The following is a 25,149-nucleotide window of genomic DNA, read 5'->3' on the forward strand; positions in this document are numbered from 1 at the left end:
CCTCCCCCTGGCGAGCAGGAGCAGCAGGGAGTGGCGAGCTCTGATGTTGACCAGGACAAGGAGGTGACAAACAGCCTGAAATGGCTCTGTGACTAAAGAGAGGGGTAGAGGCTGCGGCCGAAACCCAGGCAGCATCCCTGAGACAAGCTGGCAGCTGCCTGTTGACCAGTGACTTGAGAAGCAACTGGCACCAGACCAGAAGCTGCAGCACCTAGCGGGTGGAACACTGAACAGTTTAAGAACGTCCCCAAATGAGCTTTTCAGGGAGAAAAACATGGAACAGACACACAACAGAACTGGCAGGCGTGTGGGCACAAAGATCACATCACCAAGTCGCTGTCTTTGAGGCCATGGCTCAATCAAATCCAAGACTCCCCTCACTTCAGTCTACAGCACACATCAGCTCAGAGACACCACAACACAAAGTCACCAGTAGGCCGGAGGAGGAAGCAGTGGTGACCCATGTGGCCTCTGGAGTCAAACCCCCAGGCTTAGAACCTGTCGCCACCACTTACAAGCTGTATGACCTGACCTCACTGGACCTCAGTTTCCAAGGCTGCAATATGAAGACAACAATCCTTATCTCATAGAAGAGGACAATACAAAATGCTGAGAAGGTCTCGAGTAAGTAAATACCAGTTGTTTTAATTTCTCTTTATTTTCTACTTCATAAAACTTCTGAAATGAAGTTTTATTGGGATGTGGAGTTGTCTCAACTGCACCAGTTTGAAAGCTGCCGGCAGACAAAGGGTCAGTAAAAGGTAGGAGACCTCAACTCCACTGCAACCCAACATTTAAGGAGTATTCTCAAAATTCTAACACAAAAAATCCAGAGGAGGGCATGGGCATCTCGTAAAGTTCTCCACCTGCTTCTTCACAGCTGATCTGGAGGTCTGATCACGTTGTAGAAGCACGCACATGGGGTCCAGGCACGGACACAAAGGCTCAACGCTCTGGTGTGGAAAAGGGTGGGGCTACTCTCGCTCTCCTATCTCCCTCCCTTTAAACAAGCCTCTCAAACACCCCAAGACTCCGCCACCCACCCCGCGGCAAGGCCCCTCCAGCCCGGCTCCCCCGGCCTCAGCTGCTCTGCCCTGAGAACACAGTAGCAATGGGAAGAGAGCCCAGCCCCTCCTGGACCCCCCGCTGTCCTCCTGACCCCTGAGGCCATCCCAGCACATCACCCGACCCCCGCTCCCTCTACACCAGCCCGTCTCCCCAGTGCCGCATCACCCACCAACATGTAAACACGTCATTCTTCCTTTTATCTAGGAAAACACACACACCACACCTCTCCGGGCCCCACACCTGCCTGTAGCTCCCACTTGCTCTCTCTGCTCCCTTTCCAGGGAACTACCTGAAAGAACTCTCTGCTCGGTCTCCAGTTCTTGCTCAGAAGCACTGCTTCCATGTCCACTGCTCTGAGGAACGGGCACTGAAGGGACCTTCACATGGCAAATGCCAACGGCTGCCTGGCCTGTCAGCACAGCCCCCGAGCCTCCTGTCCCATCTCCCCTTCCTGAAGCCTGGCCTCCCTTGACATTGAGGGCAGCAGCCCTGCCTGGTTCTGTTCTTGCTTCTCAAGTCCCTCTGTGGGAACCTTGATCAGACCAACAACATCTCAGCTTTGGGATTCATACTACTACTTAACCCCCTACTTTTAAAGTTCTGTTAGTTCACATTTCTGCCACAGGAAACACTCCAACATTCATAAACTAGTCTGAATACATACAACACTAGCCTTCATTTCCTTAGATGACTACAGTCCACCTTAACTCAAAAGGTGGGTCCCATCTGAGAAACTGCTCTGTGCTAGTCCAGCTCTCTGAGTCAGCCAGCTCCGTGCAGCTACCATAGCTGGTGGCTCTGTCCAGGCCAGAGGCTCAGTAGAGAGCTGCTCCACTCAGCTCAAGCCACGCTCTCTCAAAATGGTGCCAACCAAAAGGCTGCATGTCCAGGGAAACACACCTGCTCTTGCAACCTCCAAGGAAGCACAAAACACTGGCATGACAATACAACAGATGCCATGACTACTTTTTGGTAAAATAAGCAATTTCCACAAGGCACGCCTACTGTTCTCCAGTTAGAGAAGTATTCAGCCTCATGCGGCAGGTGAGTTAACAGACCCAAGAAGGGTGGCCTCTTGTTCAAGTTCTTAGAGCTCTAGGAGGAGAGGGCTACACTCCTCTCAGGGGGGCCTCCTGCCAGGATGAGCCCCCTGACAAGCAGCACACATGCAGGTTCACTGTGAAGAGAATTTCAAAGCATGAAGCATCTGTTTTTGGGGAAAGGAGTACACAGTATTTCTGCCACCAAATTTCTTTCCTCTTCTAAAGTACTGATCTCCAAGTGGACACGCAACTGAATGCCAGCTGACAATCTTAATGGCTGGCAGAGAACATGAATCCCCTGAAGATCCAAGCCATGAACAATCTGAAAGCATCACTAAGTACTATTCCTCTGACAACAAAATTCTCCCCATGAAGAAATGAAAGATAACTGAAAAGAGGGACAGACTGAGGGAGAAACGAGAATTTACTATAGGCAATAATTCTTCCCATGCCATCAAACTTATTAATGCATAATCAATGACTTTTGTTTTGTTCTTGAATTAGTTCTATTTTCAGGTGGAGAGCGACGCCACATATTTCAAAAGAGCTGGAGATGGAAAAACCACCAACTGAAACCCCAATGCTTTAAATACATAGGGAGTATTTACAATGAGTTTCCAGGGGTCTAAACCCTGGAAAGTGTTATGAGTTGACAAAACTAGTGCTGAAGAAGACAAATCCACTGTATTTATCCAAGGTGTCAGCTGCTTAAACTTAGCTACACTAATGTTCACCAAGATCCACACCCTTATTTTCAGTTAACAAAAGGTCAGAATTTATAATCAGCAACACTGTTCATAAAACAAGCTCTGGCTCGGCTGTGCTGTGTGATCTTGATAGTCACATAATCTCTGTTTTCCTATTTGCAAAAAAGAGAGAAAATATTTACTTGGATCATCTCACTATTTTGAGGAACTTTAGCACTGTTTATAATGCACTTTGCCCTTAGACAAAACCTTCTGGTGGAAATTTAGAACGTTCATTTTAAAAATTCTGTGATTTCACTGGACTTGGTTCTAGAACGGGCTGTTTGCTCCACTGAACCTGTCCCTCTTGACGTGTTAACATTCTGTACCTGGTCCACGGCAGCCCTGACAAGTTGCTGGACAACAAAAATGATAATATATCTTGCCACTGCTTCACTTCAGCCCCACCCTAAAGAGAAGACTGAATTTTCTTACTTGTATCTGATCTTTTCATCCATGTCTTGAGGTGGTTCTTCAATAATGAAAGAGACTAAATCTTCGAGACATTCTGCTTTTAAGAGAAACTCTATAAGTTTGCGGTTCTGTGCTTTACACTCCTGTAAAACATCTTCCTCATCCATTAACTCCTTCAGCGTTACATCTTCTCTTTCTAGAAGTGTGTCTATGTGGGATGATGAGTGAAGATCAAATTTCCAAAACATGCTGGTCTAAACAAAATGCAGAGATATTTAAAATAAAACTTCAACTTCACATATTAATTTTTCAAATTTCCACTTACTTTTACAGTCTAAAATGCCAACTTGGGTCACACAAGAAAAACAAATTTCATTTTGAATCTATAAAGTACCTTCTAAGTAAGTAAAATTGGTAAGACATTTTCCTTCTCAGAAAATATTTTTATAGGTAACAAAAAATTCTGACTTGAAAATGCTGAAAGAATGATAAAACTTGGTATTTTAACCTGCAAAATTAACCCACCCATACTTAAAGAATTTAGTGCTGGGAAAGGAAGAAAATAAATCTTTTCTTCAGGGTGAGAAATACATTCTTACACAGAACTAGCATCCTCAACAACCAATGACAAGTATTGAGACGTAGGTATGCGGTGCTCTCCAGAATATTACAGCAGTAAATAACCACCACAAACCTGAACTTTTAGCCCCAATACCACTTTCACAGCTGAAAATCGCAAAGTCATAAAATAGTAAAACCTATGCCATTCTTAAAGAAACAAAAAATAGTAAAATCACCTTAAAAAGAAGTGTTCACCTCGTCTTCAAAGTTTATCATGGAAAATTAAACCTTAGGATGTCTACAGATTGACAAAATAGTTCATCATGCTTATTTTAAATACTTCAGCAAAGTCACTGACTAAAAAGCTACTAGTGATCCTCAAATACCTTCCCACATCCCATCCCACTGTCACCGGGTCCAAAAGTAAAAGCAAAGTGAAGTTGCTCAGTCATGTCTGACTCTTTGCAACCCCATGGACTGTAGCCTATCAGGCTCCTCCATCCATGGGACTTTCCAGGCAAGAATACTAGAGTGGGTTGCCACTTCCTGTATATGCTTCTTTTGATCTATAAGCCAAATTTCTGATAATCTAATAGTCTCTCCACTTGAAGTCAGAAAGCTGGATATAGTTAATAATTTAGTCTTAAGTCTTAAAAAAAATTAGGTCTCATTTAAAGTAGCATGTCTTTTCATTTTTTGGAATCCCACAGATGAAGGCAAAATATAAAGAAATGTATTAATAAGTGAATCACAAAAGCAAATCTGATAGAGCCCTTACTATTGGCTAATTATAAACAAGATACACACTCATGATCATCAACTGAAAACTGTAAATGTCCACCAACTACTAAAACATGGATCAAGATCTAGTCACGTATCTATGTCGATTAAAAAAATAACTTCCAAAATTTTAACCTTATAAAGGTAACTCATCATATACTGGTTTATAGAAAAAACTGACCATCAGTGGTGCTGAAATAACAACTGTTGGCAAACTTTGGCTCACAGACCAAATCCAGCCCACAGGCTGCAAGCTAAGAAGGACTGATACTTTTAAAGGGTTGTTAAAGCTAAGACTATGTGACAGTGACCATGGGGGGCCTGCATATTCACTATCTGGTAGTTCACAGTCAAGTTAAGTGTCCGTCTCACATTCCTTTCTGCCATCTCTGCAACTGCCTGGAGGGGCGGAGCCACGTGGTGCCAGGCAGGACTATGTACCAGATTCACTCCCTCCCTTCCAGGGGCACTTGCCTAGACCACGTCCCCAGCTTCTTGGGCAGGTAGGTATGGCCACAGGACAAAGTTTTCTCCAGTGTGCTGGGAGCCATCATAACCTCCAGGTGGCCTTCTTTTCATCTGGCTGGATGTTGACAAAAAAGACCCTGAGACAGACAGTAAGGCCCAAAGATGGAAGGCACCTCCATCCCCAAGCCAACTTGTGGAAGAACGCTGCCCGCCCACCTGAGAGCCAGCCCCAGGCTGTGGTATGAGGAGCCACCACACACCTGGTCTGGGATCCAGCAGGACAGCCTATGTATCTAGCCATCTACCTAGCCATCTCCTCCAATCTCCTGAGCCTACAACGTTATGTTCCTTTATACTTATTTTACTATACATATGAAAAGAATTCTTGGGCAATTTTATGTTTTAAAATGCCTAACTCCTTTCGCTCTCCACTATCCTAAATTAGAACAGCATTTTTCAAATCAGGACACCTTAAAATACACATTTCCACAGTGCACTTTCTTTAAATTGAGTAGGGATACTACAGGATTAAAAATAAAATAAAACCGCAGTAGACTCCTAAACAAACATTATTTTATCTTCCAGCCAAACAGCAAACTGGACTGGAAGCAAACAGCACTGGTCAATCAGTTACCTGCCCCTAACTTCTACTAACTTGACCTTTGAAGTGGAATCAAGCTAGGCATGAACTAACAGGTACAAAGGTCAACTGCCAGCGGCCCTGAGGTAAACGGAGCCCTTTGAAAAATGTCTAAGATACTCAGAAAAAAACTGAAAGGAGTCAGAACTCCAGCAGCTCATTCTCAGTAAATATAAGCACTCTTTAAAATGTTTACCCTAGCTAGACCTCAACAGGATTGAGAGATAAGAGGGAACACAATTTCTTACAGTAAACCAAATTACAGACTTTAAAATCAATACTGACAAAGAGAGAAATGGTAAAATCAAACTACTCTTCATCTTTCTGAAAAATCCTAGAGTTGTTTTTGCCCTTCATGGATCACAGCCTTGTTATGGCGAAGGGGCTCGTATAAGTCAATGAAGCTAACAGCTGTGCAGGGCCACCTAACATGGATGGGTCATAGTGGAGAGTTCTAACGAAATGTGGTCCACTGGAGAACAGAATAGCAAATCACACCAGTATTCTTGCTGGGAGAACCCCATCAACAGTATGAAAAGGCAGAAAGATATGATACCAGAAGATGAGGCCCTCAGGTCAGAAGGTATTCAGTACGCTACTGGAGAAGAGCAGAGGGCAATTACTATTAGCTCTAGTAAGAATGAAGAGGCTGGGCCAAAGCAGAAACGACGCTCAGTTGCGGATGTGTTTGGTGATGAAAGTAAAGTTGGATGCCGTAAAGAACAGCATTGCATAGGAACATGGAATGTTAGGTCCATGAATCAAGGTAAATTGGACGTGGTCAAGCAGGAGATGGCAAGAGTGAACATCAGCATCTTAGGAACCAGTGAACTAAAATGGACAGGAATGGGTGAATTTAATTCAGTTGACCATTATGTCTACTACTGTGGGCAAGAAGAAATGGAACAGCCCTCAGAATCAACAAAAGAGTCTGAAATGCAGTATCTGGGTGCAATCTCAAAATGACAATGATCTCAAGTGTCAAGGCAAACCATTCAAAATCACAGTAATCCAAGTCTATGCTCCAACCACTACTCTAATGGTAGAAAAGACAAGAGGAATTAAAGAACCACTTGATGAGGGTAAAAGAGGAGAGTGAAAAAGCTGGCTTAAAATTCAACGTTCAAAAAAACTAAGACCATGGGATCCATGGTGCATAGAAGGAGAAGAGCTGGCACTAACAGAAACATCCCTCAAGCTGCACTATGAGTCACATGCAAGTTTAAATTTTCTACTAGCCACATTTGTTCCTTTTTACATTTAAAGTCGCTCAGTCGTGTCCGACTCTGAGACCCCATGGACTATACAGTCTATGGAATTCTCCAGGCCAGAATACTGGAGTGGGTAGCCTTTCCTTTCTCCAGGGGATCTTCCCAACCCAGGTCTCCCGCATTGCAGGTGGATTCTTTATCAGCTGAGCCATAAGGGAAGCCCAAGAATACTGCAGTAGGTAGCCTAGCCCTCTTCCAGCACATCTTCCCGAACCAGGAATCGAACCAGGGTCTCCTGCATTGCAGGGGAATTCTTTACCAACTGAGCTATCAGGTAAGCCAAAAATCTGACACTTCGAGTTTGTTTCCTCCTGCTGCTTAACAGAGAGAGAAAAGATGTCTGACATTTGCAGCCTGTTTCCTCCATTTGGAGACTCCTAGCCTTCCTACCGGAGAAGGCAATGGCACCCCACTCCAGTACTCTTGCCTGGAAAATCCCATGGATGGAGGAGCCTGGTAGGCTACCGTCCATGGGGTCGCTAAGAGTCGGACACGACTGAGCGACTTCACTTTCATTTTTCCCTTTCATGCACTGGAGAAGGAAATGGCAACCCACTCCAGTATTCTTGCCTGGAGAATCCCAGGGATGGCGGAGCCTGGTAGGCTGCCGTCTATGGGGTCGCACAGAGTCGGACACGACTGAAGCGACTTAGCAGCAGCAGCAGCCTTCCTACCTGTTACCCTCTCCTTCCCCGCTTCTCTCTTTTGGGAGAATTATGTTGCCTAGGGAAAGAGGCTAAAAAGTAAAAAAGAAACTGGTAAAATTAATGTTAAATGTATATACTGAACCTCATATACCTAAACATTACTATTTCAACATGTGATTCTTTTGGTACTAAGTCTTCAAATTCTGCGTGTTCTGACAACACTTCATTGCATTTTACAATGTGGAGCAGCCACATTTCAGATGCTCGAGAGTCACACGTGGCCATAAGGGACAAGACAGCTACACTCGTGTGACTGCTACAACTGGGAGTCAAAGTTTCTCTCCTGGTACTAAAATAGCCCTCCCCATCTCCTTCCACTGCCAAAGTCAATAGTTAACCACTTTTTCCACACAAGGGCCAATGTGGGGTGGGCGAGGAGAGGTTATGGGCCATGGTTTTCCTTTCTTTTAAAACATACCTGAGAAATCATGTTTACTCTACGTGTGTGTGTATACATAAATATATATATATATAAAGCAACTTAGACATTCTTAACTCAAAAAAACAAGTCACAGGAAAATTAGACCTTTTTTTTAACCTCTGATATCTAGGGATACTCGTAGGGATAAAAGGTAAAACGTTAAATTCTTCACTATGAGATAAAGGAGGATGCTAGCTGGAATCAGGAAGGCTACAAGTGGCTCACTTCTGGTAAAGATACACCTGGCCAAACTTTAAAACAGGTGCACGTCTCTGGGAATTTATTTATTTTCTAAGTTAATTCAAAAATACCAAGGAAAAAAATGCCTTGATCCCTCAAACATATTGGGAAACGATGTTTGATTAATTTTAAAAATAAATAAATAAAACTGGATTCCCCACTTGTCCTAGCGAAAACTGAGTCTTCACTGCCTCCATTTAGATTCAAAACAACTTGCTTATTATCCCATGAGGGGCAGACACATCTACCCCAAAGCCCTGGCCGAGCTGACCGGCAGCCTGGGAACAAGATGGAGTGAACAAGCCGAGCTACCCCAAAGCTGCCCTTACTGGCTCACCTACTGCTGCCCCCGTCCAGACACCTGGGGTCTCGGGGCCCCGGGCTCGGATTCAGGTGTGCAGGGAACTGAGCTGGGCAGCATCTGACAAGACCCAAATGGGGGAGGCTGGATTCAAGGAGGCTGGGTGACTGCTCACGCTGTCCCCTGAGGAAGGCACACCACTAGGAAAGGACAGAGAGGAAAGTACCTATGAACAGGAGGATGCAGTCACTCTGAAAGGAGTAAGTCACTGACAGACCGGCCCCAACAGCAATGCTGAAGGCACACGCTGTAATTTCCATGTGAAGAGGAAGCAACAGGCAACAGAGGAGTGACAGCGGCCTCTCTTTAAGGGGAAGCGCTAAGGAAAGACACCACGATGGGCTGGGACGTCTACCCAGTAGCTGCTTCTCCATTCTCAGCAAAGGTGTGCAACTCACACAACCGTCTCCTCATCCACACCCGGAGGCTGGACTAATCAAATTAAGAATCAAAGTGCCCGCTGTGAACACGATTTCCTCAGAGGAAAGGACAATACAAACTCAGGTCCAGCTTCGTTATCTTTGCTCCAAAACTGCTTCTTCCGAAGAACACATCAAAAGAAATCAAGTTTCTACCATCCAGATGTTCCAGACTCTCTTCCCAGTTTTCATCTGTGACTTCTTCAGGTTGTGAGAATAGTAAAGGAGAAGAATCCATTTAATGCGCACTAGGTTAGTCAGCCAGGACCTTTACAGCGCTGCTCTGCACCGTACGGAGGACCGCAGGAGCGTAAGGTAAACGCTACCCACCTTCTACAAGAGCACAACACAACCGAGAACAGAGACAATACAGGAAATGAGTGGCACAAACCCTAAGCTTGTTCTGCAGAAAGGGAGCTCCAGGGAGACGAGCCTGGCCAGAAAAGACTTCATGAAAATGAGACCTAAGCTGGGCTCAAAACACAGGTAGGACTCAGTAGGTGATCCCGCAAGCTCGGAGGACAGACCCGTAACTTGAAGGAACTCACAGCAGAGAGAAGGTCCCGGTGACGTGGAGTAAGAGCCTTTACAGAGGGCGCTGGGGCAGGTGAGGCAACCAGTTCTCCAAGAGCCATGCGGGAACACACGGCAGAGGGGGGCGGGCTTGCTGTGCAGTGCGGAGGGAGCCAGTCTGTTCTACCCGAGACAATGTACATTAAGATAGCTCTGTTTGCACGCAAGAATACTGGAGTGGGTTGCCTTCTCCAGGGGATCTTCCTGACCCAAGGATCGAACTCCCGTCTCCCGTGTTTCCAGCATTGGCAGGCGGATCCTTTACCACTGAGCCACCTGGGAAATCCATTAAGATAGTGAGAGCAAAGATTAAACACAGTATACAGAAAAAGATGACTCTGAACAGAAGTAGAGGAAACCACCAGAGGAGATGAAGGGGAGGCTGCGGCACACAGACGCCTCCCCCACAAAGGCCGAGAAGGGGCTGGAACGGGGGCTAGGGCAGGGCGTGCTGACGACAGCACCACTGAGGTGGGACACCGTAGGAACTGTTCACCACTCGAAGACAGAAAGAGAAGTCAAGTAAAGCAAGGCAACAGGATCAGCTCTAGAGTTTACACACTGTGAACAAGAAAAATGCGTGGGAGAGGGTGAGCCTAGGCAAAGAGCAGGTAACCCAGAGACGGTTTTAAGAACTCACAGAGGATGGTGAGGCCCTGCAAAAGCCTCCTTGAAAAGCAAGTTATTCCCTTCCTGAAATCCTAAAGATTTCAAATTAAATAACTATCCCCCCACTCTCCAATTTCAATTATAACTCCCCCAAGGCCTAATTTTCATGATTTAAATTCCTAGCTGTATACTTATGTATCAGATTCATGGCTTGCCCCTGGAATTCTGAGCCACCTGGGAAATACACAAAGCAAATAGCTAGCCACACACGGGAGCTAACTCCAAATACACCTCTGAGGTGCTGTGGACAGGCAAGGGTGCGACCTTAAGCGCCCACTTCACATTTATATTTAAATGGCCAACTGCCAATCAAAAACACGCAGTGTCACCCCTGTCACAGGGTCCACTGAAGTCTCCCCTATGGACTCTCATGATGAAAACTCAAGTGAACAGGATTTCTGTGCACAATTTCCCCAGCTTCAAAAACTTCAACACAAGCAGATGCAAAGCATGACTTACACATACTTATACATACAAGAACAAGCTGTGTGTGTTGGGGGGGGGCCACGGGGGAGGGGGGCGTGTGGGTGTTTTTAAAGCAAAACTAAGGGATTAGAAAAGAAACAAGCAATGAGGATGACAACAGTAATCAGGTTTGTGCCAGGAGCCTCGTCAGACATCAGAGCAATAAAGGCAAGGAAAACCCAGCTAGACAGAGGTGTCTATTGGGGGGAGGGGGGTGTGTGTGCGTGCGTGCATGTACACGCACAAACGGAAAGGGAGGACGCAGTGTAGATAAGAGAGTATGACAAAAGTCAAATCCAAAAGTTCTAAGTAGAGGGCTTTCCATCTTAAGTGTCCAGCATTCTCTGAGTCTCTGACACCGAGTGAGTTGTCAATAAATGTGACTCAAACATCAGAAAGCAGTGACATGTCACTGCAGAGCAGGAGGAAACCCAATGCAACCAGAACACCTGTCATCTGAAATGATCAGGAAATAGTTCCTAATCTAAAACTGTAAGGACGCGAATTCCCCGGCAGTCCAGGGATTAGCACTCGAAGCTTTTGCTGCTGGGGCCAGGGTTCAATCCCTGGTGGGAGAACTAATAAGATCCCACAGGCCACACCACGTGGCCAAACAGCAAATGAAATAAAACTGTAAGGAGGAAAATTAGTCCTAAGCAAGTCAGGAATGGTATGAAAATGGCACAGACAGAAAAAGAGAATTCTGTACTAACACAGGGTGGGGGAAAGCCTCAGAAAATCCAACTCACCCATGTTTTTTTATTAAGTGAAAGCAAAGCAGTTCTATGCAGTTTCTGAGTCACCCGACTTGAAGCAAGTAGCTCCTTTTTCATTCATAATCCACTACGGACAAGGTGCCCAAAGTGAATAGCCTTTTCAAATCAGATACAAATCCTAGGGGAAACTGAGATGCCACTGAAGGAAGACCCAAAAGAGACAAGTCTCAGATTAAGAATGAGCTAACTGTCTTGGTTAACTTGGAGCTGGTTATAATTCTGTAACAAAAGACAGAAATGGCAAATTGGTCACAAATTTTAAAGCCCTCCCGCCGCTCATTTTTTTTAACCTACCATCTTCCTTGCCCAGCAAACTTTCATCAGAATGGGTATAATCATAAGGCATATATATGAGGCTGTCTCAACACTCCCTGGGAATGTTTCACCAACATGCAGCTGAGCATGCAGGAAGAGGCAGTCCCAGCCTGGACTGCTGTGACCATATAGGTGTCCAAGCTCCTTGCCGAGTATGAGACACGGGCAGGGAGAACAGCCGTCACAGCCCCTCACAAAAAACAGTCTCCTCCAGCTATTCCACAGTAACAGTAAAAGGCCTAATATGGCAACTTTCCATTAAAGGTGGACTCCCAGGTCTGCGCTCTTCCCAGCATAGCACATGGCCACAAGACTGGTGGAGAAAGCTGGTTGAGTGGCCGGTCCCAGCAGCAGTCATCAAGAACGCAAGCCAGCCCAGGGCCAGCCTGGAGCAGGCTGACCTGTCACCTCACGGCTCTCAGGACACACTCATCAACAGGACCCGTTTGTGTTCACAGGCAGGAAAAGATTCACTTGGCACACAGCGCTCAGCTCCAAGAGTGTGGGTGGTAACAATGGAGGCGCTCGGCTCTGTGGCCAGTGGCTCTATCAGAGTCGATTGACCAGGATGCCAAGTTTGACAAATATGCACAGAAAACACAAGTGAGTCAATATTTTAAAATTCTGACATGATGAAACCAAGAGAAATGTACCAAACAGGGATAAATGTAAAGTCCTTTTAAAATAAAACCTGAAAAATATGACACCATGGGGTGGGAGGATTGCCAGACATAAGAAAACTGTTAAACAAGTTCGAAGATTTTAGTTAATTATAAGCTCAACATCAAGTTTTATTATGCTGTGAGTAATAAGCAAGTAATCTCAAAATGTGTCATAGATCATCGTGTCTAGGACTCGGGAGCTACCAACTCCACTGCAGCCTTCCCTGGGCGGATCAGCCCACATCGAGCAGTATGGTGTCCTGCTCTGGGGCAGAGGAAGAGACTGCCAACACATGGCACCCAAAAAGGACCAGGGTGACAGAAGGACTTGCCCCATGGAGGAAAAAATAACTAGCTTTGAATATCTCTGAGCTCTTTTAACTATCGCAGAAAGCGCCCAAAGGAAAAATGAGCCAGTAAGTGAAAAGGACAGACAGTCTGTGAGCAGGAGGTGCAGGAATGTGCTAAAGGTGAGGAACATGAACAAGACCTCAAGGCTGGAGGTGCCCTGGGAGCCTGGATTCTCTAAAAGGGCAGCTTCCCCTTCTGGAGAGGAAGGCTGTACGAAGTGATCGCCACACGGCCTCATGAATTTCTTTTCAAAGTCTATTTGATATAAAAGGCACAGCTACATTTGGGCTGACATGGGAGTCTCAACAAGAAAATAGAAAGGATTATGCAACTTTCCAGATGCTTAGTGGGTTGAAACCCACACAATTCTCCACTCCTCTGGAAGCTCTAGTAAAACAACAATAACAGACAAAGGAAAGGAAACAACAGCCAAGAAGAAGGCCGACAAATTTATGAAAAGATGGAAAATGGAGGAACAGTTCAGGAAGTCCATTGTCCAAGTAACAGAAGTTTTAGAAGAACACATTTTAATTCACCACCAACCTCCCTTGTCCAAAAAAATTTTTTCTCAGTGCATAAAAATGTGACTCTTCCCTTAGGACCTACACATGGCATCACACTGAATGCGAAAAGATCCTTTAACACACAGTGTAAAAGTCAACAGTACCAGAGATTTTAAAAAAAGGAGAATATTTAAACTTTTCTAGTGAGAAAAAACTTAAAAAAAGAACTGGAAGTCAAAACGACATCAGTTTTCTCAACAGTAATTCTAGAAAAGAACATTTTCAGACCTGGAAGGTCGTAAAGATTTGTTCACAATTTCTTCAGGAAGCTACTGGAGAAAAAGCTGGGCAGTAAGCCACAAGCAGAAGACACAGAATCCATGAAGCCAGGGCTCCAACACACCAAGCAGCAAAGACAACCCGCAGAAGGGGTACACCTGCCGCTACAGGTAACATCAAGAGGAGCCAGTGTGAAGCAGACCATGAGGTAGGGGCTCTGGAAAGGAGATGTCCAAGGAAATGTATCGCCAGATGTATGTTACCGTGTTGAGAGGAATTCTGCAAATTAAGGCAGAGATTTAGGAATCAAACAACATATACCATACTTCTACTATTGATCTTAACCAAAGTTGTGGTTTAACTATGATGGGAGATTGAGAGGGAAACAGCTGTGCAAAGAAGAACTAAACCTTCACCTTCATAATTTGGAAGGTAAGACAGATTAGAAACTGCTACCTACGGTTATATGACATAGAAATGCAGAAGGAAGCAGAGATGAGGAGTCAGCTAAGAGATGGAGGGAGCAGTCCCTGGTGAGTAATCCAAGGATGCAGACAGTATAGGATGGCAAAGATGAAAGAGAGGACTGCTATTTTTTGTTATAAATCTTGTGATACCATTTGATTTTTCAACTATGTATCTATGTAAGCTACATACCTATGTATGACAAAATAAAAGGTTATGCTGCTGCTGCTAAGTCGCTTCAGTCGTGTCCGACTCTGTGGGACCCCACAGACGGCAGCCCACCAGGCTCCCCCGTCCCTGGGATTCTCCAGGCAAGAACACTGGAGTGGGTTGCCATTTCCTTCTCCAATGCATGAAAGTAAAAAGTGAAAGTGAAGTCACTCAGTCGTGTCTGACTCTTCGCGACCCCCTGGACTGCAGCCCACCAGGCCCCTCCGTCCATGGGATTTTCCAGGCAAGAGTACTGGAGTGGGGTGCCACTGCCTTCTCCAAAAGGTTAAGAGAAGAAAATAAAAAGCACTCAGCACAGTCCCTGGCACTCAGGAAGGGCTCTACAAATGTAGGTACATACTAGAATCAGGGTTTCATAAAAGACTGTCTAGCAGAAAGACCCAGAGAAAGCAACGGCACCCCACTCCAGTATTCTTGCCTGGAAAATCCCATGGACGGAGGAGCCTGGTAGGCTACAGTCCATGGGGTCGCTAAGAGTCAGACACGACTGAGCGACTTCACTTTCACTTTTCCCTTTCATGCACTGGAGAAGGAAATGGCAACCCACGCCAGTCTTCTTGCCTGGAGAATCCCAGGGACGGGGGAGCCTGGTGGGCTGCCGTCTATGGGGTCGCACAGAGTCGGACACGACTGAGCGACTTAGCAGCAGCATACAAAAAACAAAGAAATAGAAAAATCCAACCAACAGCAAAAACTAACATGGTACCTTTTCAGTTTACATCATTTCCCACTCCATTTTTTTTCTGCCATGAGTGTGTGAAACGACTCCAGAGACCTGGGACACCTGGGGGTACAATACTGAGATTGCCAAATCTGATGTGCCACCATTTTTATACCGTGCCCGAGCAAAGAATGGTTTTTACCTTTTCACTGTTTGGAATTGGGGGGGGGGGGTGTATATAAAAAAACTGCTATTCCATGACTTGTACCAATCCTATGAAATTCACATTTCAGTGTCAATACAGTTTGAAGGGAACACAGCCATGCCCTCCTCTACAGTCTGCCTCTGGCTGCTCTCACACCAGAAGGGCACACACGCAGGCCTCGAGTCACCTGGCACAGCAGCTGGGCGCTACGAACCGCAGACACGGGTGTAATGCAACAGTGCTCCAGGTGCCATATGCTGTACTGCAGCGTTGTATTATTTTGAGTGCACACCCAACATGTCAAAACAAGAAAAGAATATCTGGACTTCAGATGTTGTGTTTTTAAGGTACAATGGGATGTGGACTATTTTGTTATGAAATCAGATGGCAAAGCACTGTTTGTTATGCAATCATACCATCCCTGAGCTAAAAGCACACACTACATGCTAGCATTACCAGACCAAGCAGTCACTGCGGTATCCCCAACTCACAAGAAAGCGACAGTCAGGAAAGTCAGAGAATATTAAATGGGTATCTTATAACAGGAAAATTTCTTCGTAAAAAATGAAAATAAAACTTCAATCAAAGTTGGTTTGTTAACAAGTTAAAGAACCCAATGATGACTTTCCTTGATTCTTGATGAATTTAAGATCTTGGAGTTGTCATTTATTTGAGGAGTCTGAAGCGATGAAGAATTCGGTTCTAAAACAGTCCACATGAAACAAGTACAGGCAGAATACTGTCAGGGAAGCTGAGCGAAGACTACAACCTGCAGGGGGATCTGCCAGGTGCGCCCAGCCGCTCAGTCGGGTCTGACTTGCTTGCTGCCATGATGTGCTACATTGATGGTGGTAAAATTTTGCATATGGGGGAAAAAAGGGCTTAATCAGACAGATTTAGTTTTTGAGATCCAGTATCACAATAGAAAAAAAGGATAAATGTTATCAATAATTTATACTGCCCAATAAACATAAAAACATGGTGAACCTGTAAAACAACCAGCTGAATTCAAGTTAGAGGTCTCTGTGGGGTTCTGAAATTAGTACCCCTGTTCCCACTGCCCCCAGCTCTGAACCAGTGGATAAAGACAAAATAACATGATCATGTGCATTACAAATATCCTCTTTATTATGAATGAGTAAGACAGTCAGATCAGTTTATTACTGCATGCTCCCGGACTTATTAATAAAGCTGAACCCTCGACTGAGTTCTCCACTCAGGCAGGCAGGCAGGCAACTGTAGAGTCCAAATCTACAGAGTGAGAACCCACCCCAGGGCAGAGGAAAAAGGGGTGGGGCCCCCAAACAGAAACAACCAACCAAAAAAAACCGTATGAGACAAGGTGCCAAGAGCGCATGGGAGTTCTTCCCCCCGGGATGCATAAAGAATAATATGAAGATAAAAGCTGGACAAAACAGGGGCTTCCCTGGTGGCTCAGTGGTAAAGAATCTGCCTGCCAATGCAGGAGACATGGATTTGATCCCTGATCCAGGAAGATCCCACACGCTGCAGAGCAACTGAGCAACTACTGAGACTGAGCCCGTGCTCCAGAGCCCAGGATCTGCAACAAGACAGGCCACCACAATGAGAAGCCTGCATACCACAACAGGGCAGACCCTGCTCTCTGCAACTAGAGAAAAGCCTGCATAGCAACAAAGATCCAGCACAGCCAGGAAGAAAGAAAAGAAACTTGGACAAAACAGGAGATGTAAAGAGAACCTCTCTCTAAGAAAGAGCTGTTGCTTCACTGTGTGAGCAGAAAGGGGTGCCAAGGAAGAGTCCTTCACTGGGGGCGGGGCGCGGGGGGGCGGGCTGGAGCCTCGAGGGCGAGGGCACAGGCAAAGGAACTCACTGTCTAGGAATTCAAGACACTCGCTGGGGTTTAGAGGCAGAGACCTGTCACAACAGAACCACTGTAGTATCTCCTGAGACACTGAAGCCTGAAATGCAGATGATTAAACGGTTCATGCCCACCTGCTCCTCCAGATACTACAGAGCAATGAAACTGGATTAAGGATGTGTGCACATCCCCCAAAAGGTCCTACCAGGCTACTTTCTATTAAGTGCCAACTGACCCAAAAGTCAAGTATGAAAAGTAAACTTCTGGTCTTTAACAAGAAACTTCAGGAAAGACTTGCAAGGTGATAATAATTAAGACCTAAAAGAGTCAGGTGGCTGGCTAGAAGCCAGATGTCCCCTAGCTGGTATGAGACAAAAACAAGCCCCCCAACCCCCAACACACACACAGGGCCAGGTGACCAAGGGGTGGCAGGTGGGCCTCTACTAGCAGTCTTGCTCTGGCATGCTGCCTTACCTGGTCCTTAGGGCCCAGCTCGATCCCACCCCAACCCCATCCTCTAGAAACTGGGAACCCATGGGTGCTGCAGATTCCAAGACATATCAAACTACAGAGGCTGCTATTGAATTTCCTAAAAATACCATAGTGTCACAGAACCAGGTCATCTCAGAGAGATGACCCAGATGGGTCCACCTAGACTCCAGGGTTTCACAACAGAAAACTGCTTTCCTTGATGTAACTCATGGAAAGAAACTCCTCATAATCATTGTGACCTTACCTTTCAAACCAAGTTTAAAAATTAAAAGAAATGTTTTCTTCTCTGTGGCTCCTTGCCCATTACAGGTTCTCCTGGAAATGGTTTTCTTCCAATTTACTGCATTGGCAGATCAGCAGGAATAAAGCAGGATGGTGGGCATTGAACAGAAGCTCGCCTATAAAGAAAAAGAGAGCCAGAATCACAGTGCGTTCTTTTTCCGTCTAATGAGAGCTGCCACTAAAGATAATGGCACAAGGTCTTCACACACAGCTAAACCTCAGAGGACTGACAGGTTCTGGCTAACTGAAATGCTTTCTATGTAACAAGAGGGAAAAGGCATGGCCATCCTTCTACCTAAGCTCTTACTCTACACTAAACAATAACCCAGAGAGAGAGACATAAGAATGAACAAATAAAATACACATGCTTATCTTTACCTTATGAAAACATCAATGACATTCTCACTCAACACAGGATTAGTTAACAGCAAAGGCATCATGTTTTAAAACACTAAAACAAATTTTTAAAGTACTCTCTTGTAACCCCATGTAATACCTTTAAACAACTATAACTTACCAGAAATTGTGAGCTAAACATTAAGTTCACTTAAGCACTAGCTGCAGCCAAATCCTGTCTCTAATATGAATTAACCAGATGCTACACATGAAGGACTTTAAACTGTCTTTCAAGGCACTTCGTTTAAACCTAAACACTGCAGGAAAACACACAAACTATGGACAATATACTAATTAGAAGTCTTATAAGGATGCAGTCTACAAGGCATCTCAAAATAAATGCTGTTCATTTCATGCCTTTGTTCCACAAAACTCACACTACAGGGTGATCAACTAAACATATTCCCTCAAACAAGATAATAAATAGAAACAATGCTAACCACTTGCTAAAAGAAAATGAATCAACAAAAGCCTAGTTTATTATGAAGAAAATATTTGATTCTGAAAACAAAACATTTCACCAGTGGAATGTTTTCTAAACAAAACCTTGAAAAAGTTAACTAATCACCTAAATTTTTGCTTTACATCATAAGAACAGATCACCTCCACAGTCCTCAGACGTGACTAACTCAGCGTGCTGGTGCAATGAGTGGGTTTGTAAACGTTGCAAGTAATTCTAGTCCCATCATAACCACTCTCTGTGGAAGGGGTTCCAGAGCCCTTTAAAAATCCAATGAAGTTACGTACTCCACAAAATGCATACATGCCCCACACGTTTGGCATTTAACTTTGAGTAGCTGTAGGGCCCTCAAGTGATCTACAATCTTTTCTCCCACCAGTCAAGACCACCCACTTCACCCACTTCCAGGCTGGTCAATCACAGGCTCCCAGCAGAGCTGTATCGATCTGCCAACCCCAACATACTGCATACTCCTGCCCAGGGAAGCCAAATGATAAAATAGCCATCAAACACGCTCATAGCATCACAAATCCAGGTGCTTATGAAGCTGTAACAAGACTTTTCCGGAAAAAGGTCTGTGTTTAATTATTCAGTCTTTTCCCTTAGACTAATTACGGCAAAGAGTGGGTCTATACTATTGATAGTAAGAAATCTGGTTATTCCGAAGTGTGAGAATGTAAGAAACAAGATCAAAAGATAGAAAACAGAATGAAATGGTATGTAAGTGCATTCTTTTACTCCTGGGTAAAGAATGTATACTGAACATACACTGAAATGCCTCTATAACTACAGTAAAAGAACTGTTTTGGTGTTTTGTCTTGCTTTTTAAAGGCACAATCCCAAGAACCAACAAAATTAGAGGAGTGCTGGAAGGAAGCAAAAGGAACACTGGCTGAAAAAGGTTATTCAATGAACACTTAAGATTCCCAAATCCCCTTGGCCTTCTTCCATCCCTCCCAGCCCCAGATGACAAGAGGACGCCAGAAAGGATGGTGACCCCCGCAGAGCTGAGGATGGGTTTGCCACTGAAAACAGAGGGACCCTGTGAACTGCAGAAAGAACGCAGAGTGAGGCCCACTCATCTCCCCACCCCACCCCCTCCAGATTCTCCTACTGGGCTCTGCCGTTTCCAGCTAAGAGGAAGACTGCTAACAACTTCTAATCACTGACCTCAAGAAACAAAGGCCTGAAAATCCTGACACTGGGGACTTCCCAACCAAAGGATCTCAACCCGTCACTCTGATGAACAGTTCCCAGCCAATGAGCCCCTACCCACGAATGGAGTCTCCAATCAGCCACTCTTACTTTCATCTTTTCTTTAAAAGTTTTCATCGTAAACCTCCAGAACAGTTGCAAGAGCAGAACAAGAAACTCCCACAGAGCCTTCACCTAGATTCACAACTAATCACTGTATCACTTTTGCTTTCTCCCATCCCAAACATTTGAGTTTCTACAGCCACCATGTCCTTTACTTTTAAATAGTTCACTAGGTACTTCCTAAGATCAAGGATATTCTCTTACACAGCCACAGTACTTAATGTCAAAATCAGGAATTTAACACAGTAACAGTCCCATATAGACTATATAGTTCACATTCCAATTCTGCCAACTGGTCTATGATGTCCCTGATGGCAAGCGCCCTTCACCTCAATTCAGGCTCACGAATCACAACACCTGACATTGTGTCTCCATCTAAAATAGTTCTTCAGCAACTCTTCGTCTTTCATGGCATCTCTAAGAACCCAGGGTATGAATTTCTGGCAGTAACACTACACAAGTGGTAAGTGAGGTTTGTTTTTCCTAGAGTATCACAAAAGTAGGAAGATGGTATCAATGTGTCCCATTATTGGAATTTTGATCACTTACTGAAAATGATATTTGTCTTCTTTCTTCACTGTAAAATAACCATTTTCCCCTCAGTAACTAGAAAATAATCTGTATGGAGATATAAATTTTGATATTACATTCTTAAAACATTCACCCAATAGTTTTAGTAACCTCCGGCAATTCTTGTCTGAACCAACTGCTATTGACAGTTATAAAATTATGTTTATTTTGTAAATCTACTGTTCCTTCTACACTTATCAGCTGACATTATAACTAAAGTATATTTCCTTCTCCCTGTTCATTCTTTAATTCAATTCAAGCAGAGGAGTGTGTACTTTTATGTTTTTTGAGTACTTCCTTATTTCCTTGCATAATAAGATGTTCCAGATTGAACTTTTACATTTCCTGCCCCAGCTCTGAAATCACCCATTTCTCCAAAGACTCCTCGTTCCTTATAGTGGAAGATGTGATTTAGAAATGAAGATGTAAGAACTATGTCCACAGACAGTGAACAAAGCTGAGAAAGAATGGAACTATTGTATGAATTAAACTCTATGTGTTGTGTGTATGTATACATTAACTTTTAAATATGAATGAAAACCACAGGTTCCAGTAACATCTCAGGAAAACCTATATCATGAAACAGAGAGAACAAAACAAACAGAAAAATACAGGATGGAGGAAAGACTACACAAGGAAAAAACTACCTTAAAAAATTATTTGACATTCTCAGGGAGATAAACCTGTGTGTGTGTGTGTGTGTGTGTGCGTGTGTGTGTTCAGTTAGTATACCCATCAAATAAAAATAGGACACTATTCAAAAGGGCACCGAGGGAGATAAACCTGTGTGTGTGTGTGTGTGTGTGTGTGTGTGTGTGTGTGTGTTCAGTTAGTATACCCATCAAATAAAAATAGGACACTATTCAAAAGGGCACCGAGGGAGATAAACCTGTGTGTGTGTGTGTGTGTGTGTGTGTGTGTTCAGTTAGTATACCCATCAAATAAAAATAGGACACTATTCAAAAGGGCACCGAGGGAGATAAACCTCTGTGTGTGTGTGTGTGTGTGTGTGTGTGTGTGTGTGTTCAGTTAGTATACCCATCAAATAAAAATAGGACACTATTCAAAAGGGCACCGAGTGTGTGTGTGTGTGTGTGTGTGTGCAGTTAGTATACCCATCAAATAAAAATAGAACACTATTCAAAAGGGCACCGAGTGTGTGTGTGTGTGTGTGTGTGTGTGTGTGCAGTTAGTATACCCATCAAATAAAAATAGGACACTATTCAAAAGGGCACCGAGTGTGTGTGTGTGTGTGTGTGTGTGTGTGTGTGTGTGCAGTTAGTACACCCATCAAATAAAAATAGGACACTATTCAAAAGGGCACCGAGGGAGGTAAACCTGTGTGTGTGTGTGTGTGCAGTTAGTACACCCATCAAATAAAAATAGGACACTATTCAAAAGGGCACCGAGGATAATCACAGACTAATACATAAAGAAAGTGATTTCCAACCGAGGAGTCTATAACCAGCCAAACTATCAATAAAGAATACACAGAAAGTCTCGGAAGATTTACCTCCCAGAGTCCATTCTCACAGGAGACTGCTCACGACTGTGCTCCACTGAAACAGAAGGGAGGACAGCAGGAAGGACAGCGACGGAGAAACGAGAAACCACAAAGAGAGGCGAGAGCTCCCAGGGCCCCAGCAGGGAGAGCAAGCAGCCCAGGCTGGAGCAGGTGACATCTCTTCAACAGATTAAGCTGATGGAATACCTGAATATGTTAACTGGTTGAAAGTTTGAGGCTGAACTAGTGACTGATACATTAAAGGGGAAAAAAAAAGGCAACATTTCCTAGGAAAACCAGAAGCTGTTTACAAAAACTATTTGTAATTTACCACTTGACACTATAAACAGCATCCCAAGTAATAATGGATAAATACTGATTTCACCAAAATCGCAACAGAACTATACTGGAGAGACAGGGAAGAAGGTGCAGTGTGGGAGGTGGGGGGCAGCTAATCCTTACCTGCCCTATCTTTTCACAGTAGGAAATCAATAGACATGCTTAAAACTAAAAAAAAAAAAATCAGCACGCATGCATACAAGTATGAACTCTTCCAAAATGCTCTCCTGACATATGGAGGTAAATATGTATTTTTTAAAATGGGCTAAAAGAGTTCTAAGTAATATAGTTACCTTCAGGGAAGAGGGAAAAAAGGGAGTGGTGGCTAAGAAATGCTGTCATCTATCCAACCTCCTAAAACTGGTTCACCCTTAACTGGAGGCATGCAAAATTGATCCCACAAGAATTTTTTTTCAAATACATTTTAAGAAGAATATTAGACTCGGAGAGAGCATTAAATGTTGAGACCAGAGAAGTGTCACATCAGCTCCTCTCTTCTTGTGTGACCTAAGACAAGTCACTTGACCTGAGGACCCATTTCTTCATTTACAAAATAAAGCAGCTTGGCTAAATTAACTCTAAACTTCCTTCCTGTTTCAGTAAATTTATAAATCTAATATAAAAATAATCAAAATTTTAAATATGGTACCAGCAGCCTTGGACAGCAGCAAATTAAATTACAGAAAGAATGAAGCAAGACTTGGTGAAATAATATATGGAGAGAGAAGTAAAATGGGGGAAAAAAATTCTGCTTTAATAAGCCTGTGGGTACCAAGATGATGCCGATGGTGAAGGTGAAATGAGAACAGCATTGTTTGATTAACGAAGACAAAAGAGTTCCCACTCCTGGCAAGGACAGAAATGAGAAAAGGACATGGCTACAGAACAGTGGGACCAACTGCACAATGTCACAGAAGCTAAAGGAGGGAAAATGCAGATTTGCTACTAAAGAATCATTTGATGTCTTAATCCTCCTGAGTTATAACAGAATACCATACATTCATAACTTACAAACAACAGAGATCGACTTCTCACACTTCTTGAGACTGGGAAATTCATTGTCTGGTGAGGACCCCCTTTCCTGGTTCACAGACAGTGGCCTTTGCTGGGTCCTCACCCAGCAGGAACGGGTGAGTGAACCCTCTGGGATTACCAAGCCCACTCATTAAGGCTCCACTCTCATGACCTCATCACCCCTCAAAGGTCTCGCTCCCCCAAACCATCACACTGAGGATCAGGTTTCAACATATGAATCTTGGAGTGGGGACACAAACATTCAAACTATAACAATTGATAGCGTTAGATTATTTTCTCAGAGGAAACGGATCCAGAGGTGCCCCCTCAAAAAAGAGAAAACAAGATTTTTTAAAAAAATATACTTTTACTTTCATATTTACTCTTGCCAATCATTCATTAAAGGAGACACATTTTCCTCAACAGCCATACAACACAACCCTATCAAAAAGGGTCTCCTCTTTCCAATACTAATCAGTCTGATCAAGGCTAATGAAGAGAATGTAAGAACATAATTATAAGAATATCAGTCAAGAATGAGGGCTGGGTTTAGCCTAAAACAGCAAAGGAACAGATTCTCAACTCAAGAGTAACTAAATATGTACTTGCTTAGTCACAGAACTCAAGAATAGCAAGAGTGAACGTCTACCCTTACAAATCCTTTGTGCCAGCATTATACACGTGCTTCTCAATCCTCTTAGGAATTATTCCTATTTTGTAGTTGAGAATAATAAGAAAGGACTTACTCCAAAAGAACACTGAAATTTTTTTTTATCACTTTGGGGAAAAAAGGAATAATAACCTCTCTCTATGCTCTTATATGAATTTTTAATATAAAATTCCCTGATATTCTTCACAGATGCAAATTCACAAGAGGAAACTACAGCTATTACATAACAGGCAAGAAAAGATTTTCTCCTTGTATCACATATACACAACTAAAAACAACCTCTCAGTTACAAACAGGTCCAACAGCCTACAGCCTGGACACAGAGATGCAAGTAGCTACTGTTACTACCGAGTCCTGAGATAGGCCAACTCAATTGTTTCCACGTGGATTTTAATGATCCTTTTCCTGCAAGCGTGCTCACAAAGACCCAAGTCTAAAAAGATGCAACATAGTGAGATGGGAAGACAATCCATCTCTATAAAGTTTTGTTCAACATTTTATCCTCAATGCCTAGCACACAGAAAATAAATTAAACTCCCCCCTCATATTCTGACCACAAAAATGATCAAAAATGAGCACACAAACATTCGTAATTGAGAGAAACAACCTAAATAAGTAACATCATTTGATAACTTCAGAGGCATCTTTATATATATACAATAATTGTGTATATGTATTATACATATATGTACACACACATATGTAACTATCAGCTAATTTCAGAAATACCAATTTAATACAAGCTGTGGCAAAAATACAGGCTTTGAAAGCAGTAATCAAAAATATCTGTACCAAGACTACAAAAAGACTACTTTTTAAAGTATAAAACACCCAAGGTAAATCCATACTACCACCTTTCAAAAGCAAAATCATGTGCGTAAAGTACTTTAAGTAAAAACTTTGGCCCCTAATCGGATTACATCATCGTCTGGCTATGCACCCTACTGGACACTCAAATCACTGCCATCGTG

General features: G+C 43.6%; 1 protein-coding gene and 1 long non-coding RNA gene across 31 annotated transcripts in view; one reads left to right on the forward strand and one right to left on the reverse strand.

Moving 5' to 3' along the window:
- PPP6R3 (protein phosphatase 6 regulatory subunit 3) overlaps nucleotides 1-25,149 on the reverse strand; it is a 119,252-nt gene that overhangs the window by 63,695 nt on the left and 30,408 nt on the right. For all 30 annotated transcript variants that reach the window (XM_081531804.1, XM_081531803.1, XM_081531798.1 and 27 more), the window contains 2 exons: nucleotides 17,871-18,024; nucleotides 3,293-3,525 (listed from right to left, as the gene is read on the reverse strand). In XM_081531804.1, the coding sequence (XP_081387930.1) occupies nucleotides 3,293-3,519 (227 nt within the window). In that variant the 5' untranslated portion in view covers nucleotides 3,520-3,525; nucleotides 17,871-18,024. The remainder of the gene's footprint in view (nucleotides 1-3,292; nucleotides 3,526-17,870; nucleotides 18,025-25,149) is intronic.
- LOC145522816 (uncharacterized) lies at nucleotides 140-21,163 on the forward strand. Its single transcript, XR_014066180.1, has 3 exons — nucleotides 140-624; nucleotides 19,596-20,544; nucleotides 21,006-21,163. It is a non-coding gene; the product is annotated as an uncharacterized LOC145522816 (long non-coding RNA).

This window comes from Giraffa tippelskirchi, chromosome 10 (genome assembly GCF_054371585.1).
Source record: "Giraffa tippelskirchi isolate mGirTip1 chromosome 10, T2T-mGirTip1v1.2.pri, whole genome shotgun sequence".
NCBI classification, from domain to species: domain Eukaryota; kingdom Metazoa; phylum Chordata; class Mammalia; order Artiodactyla; family Giraffidae; genus Giraffa; species Giraffa tippelskirchi.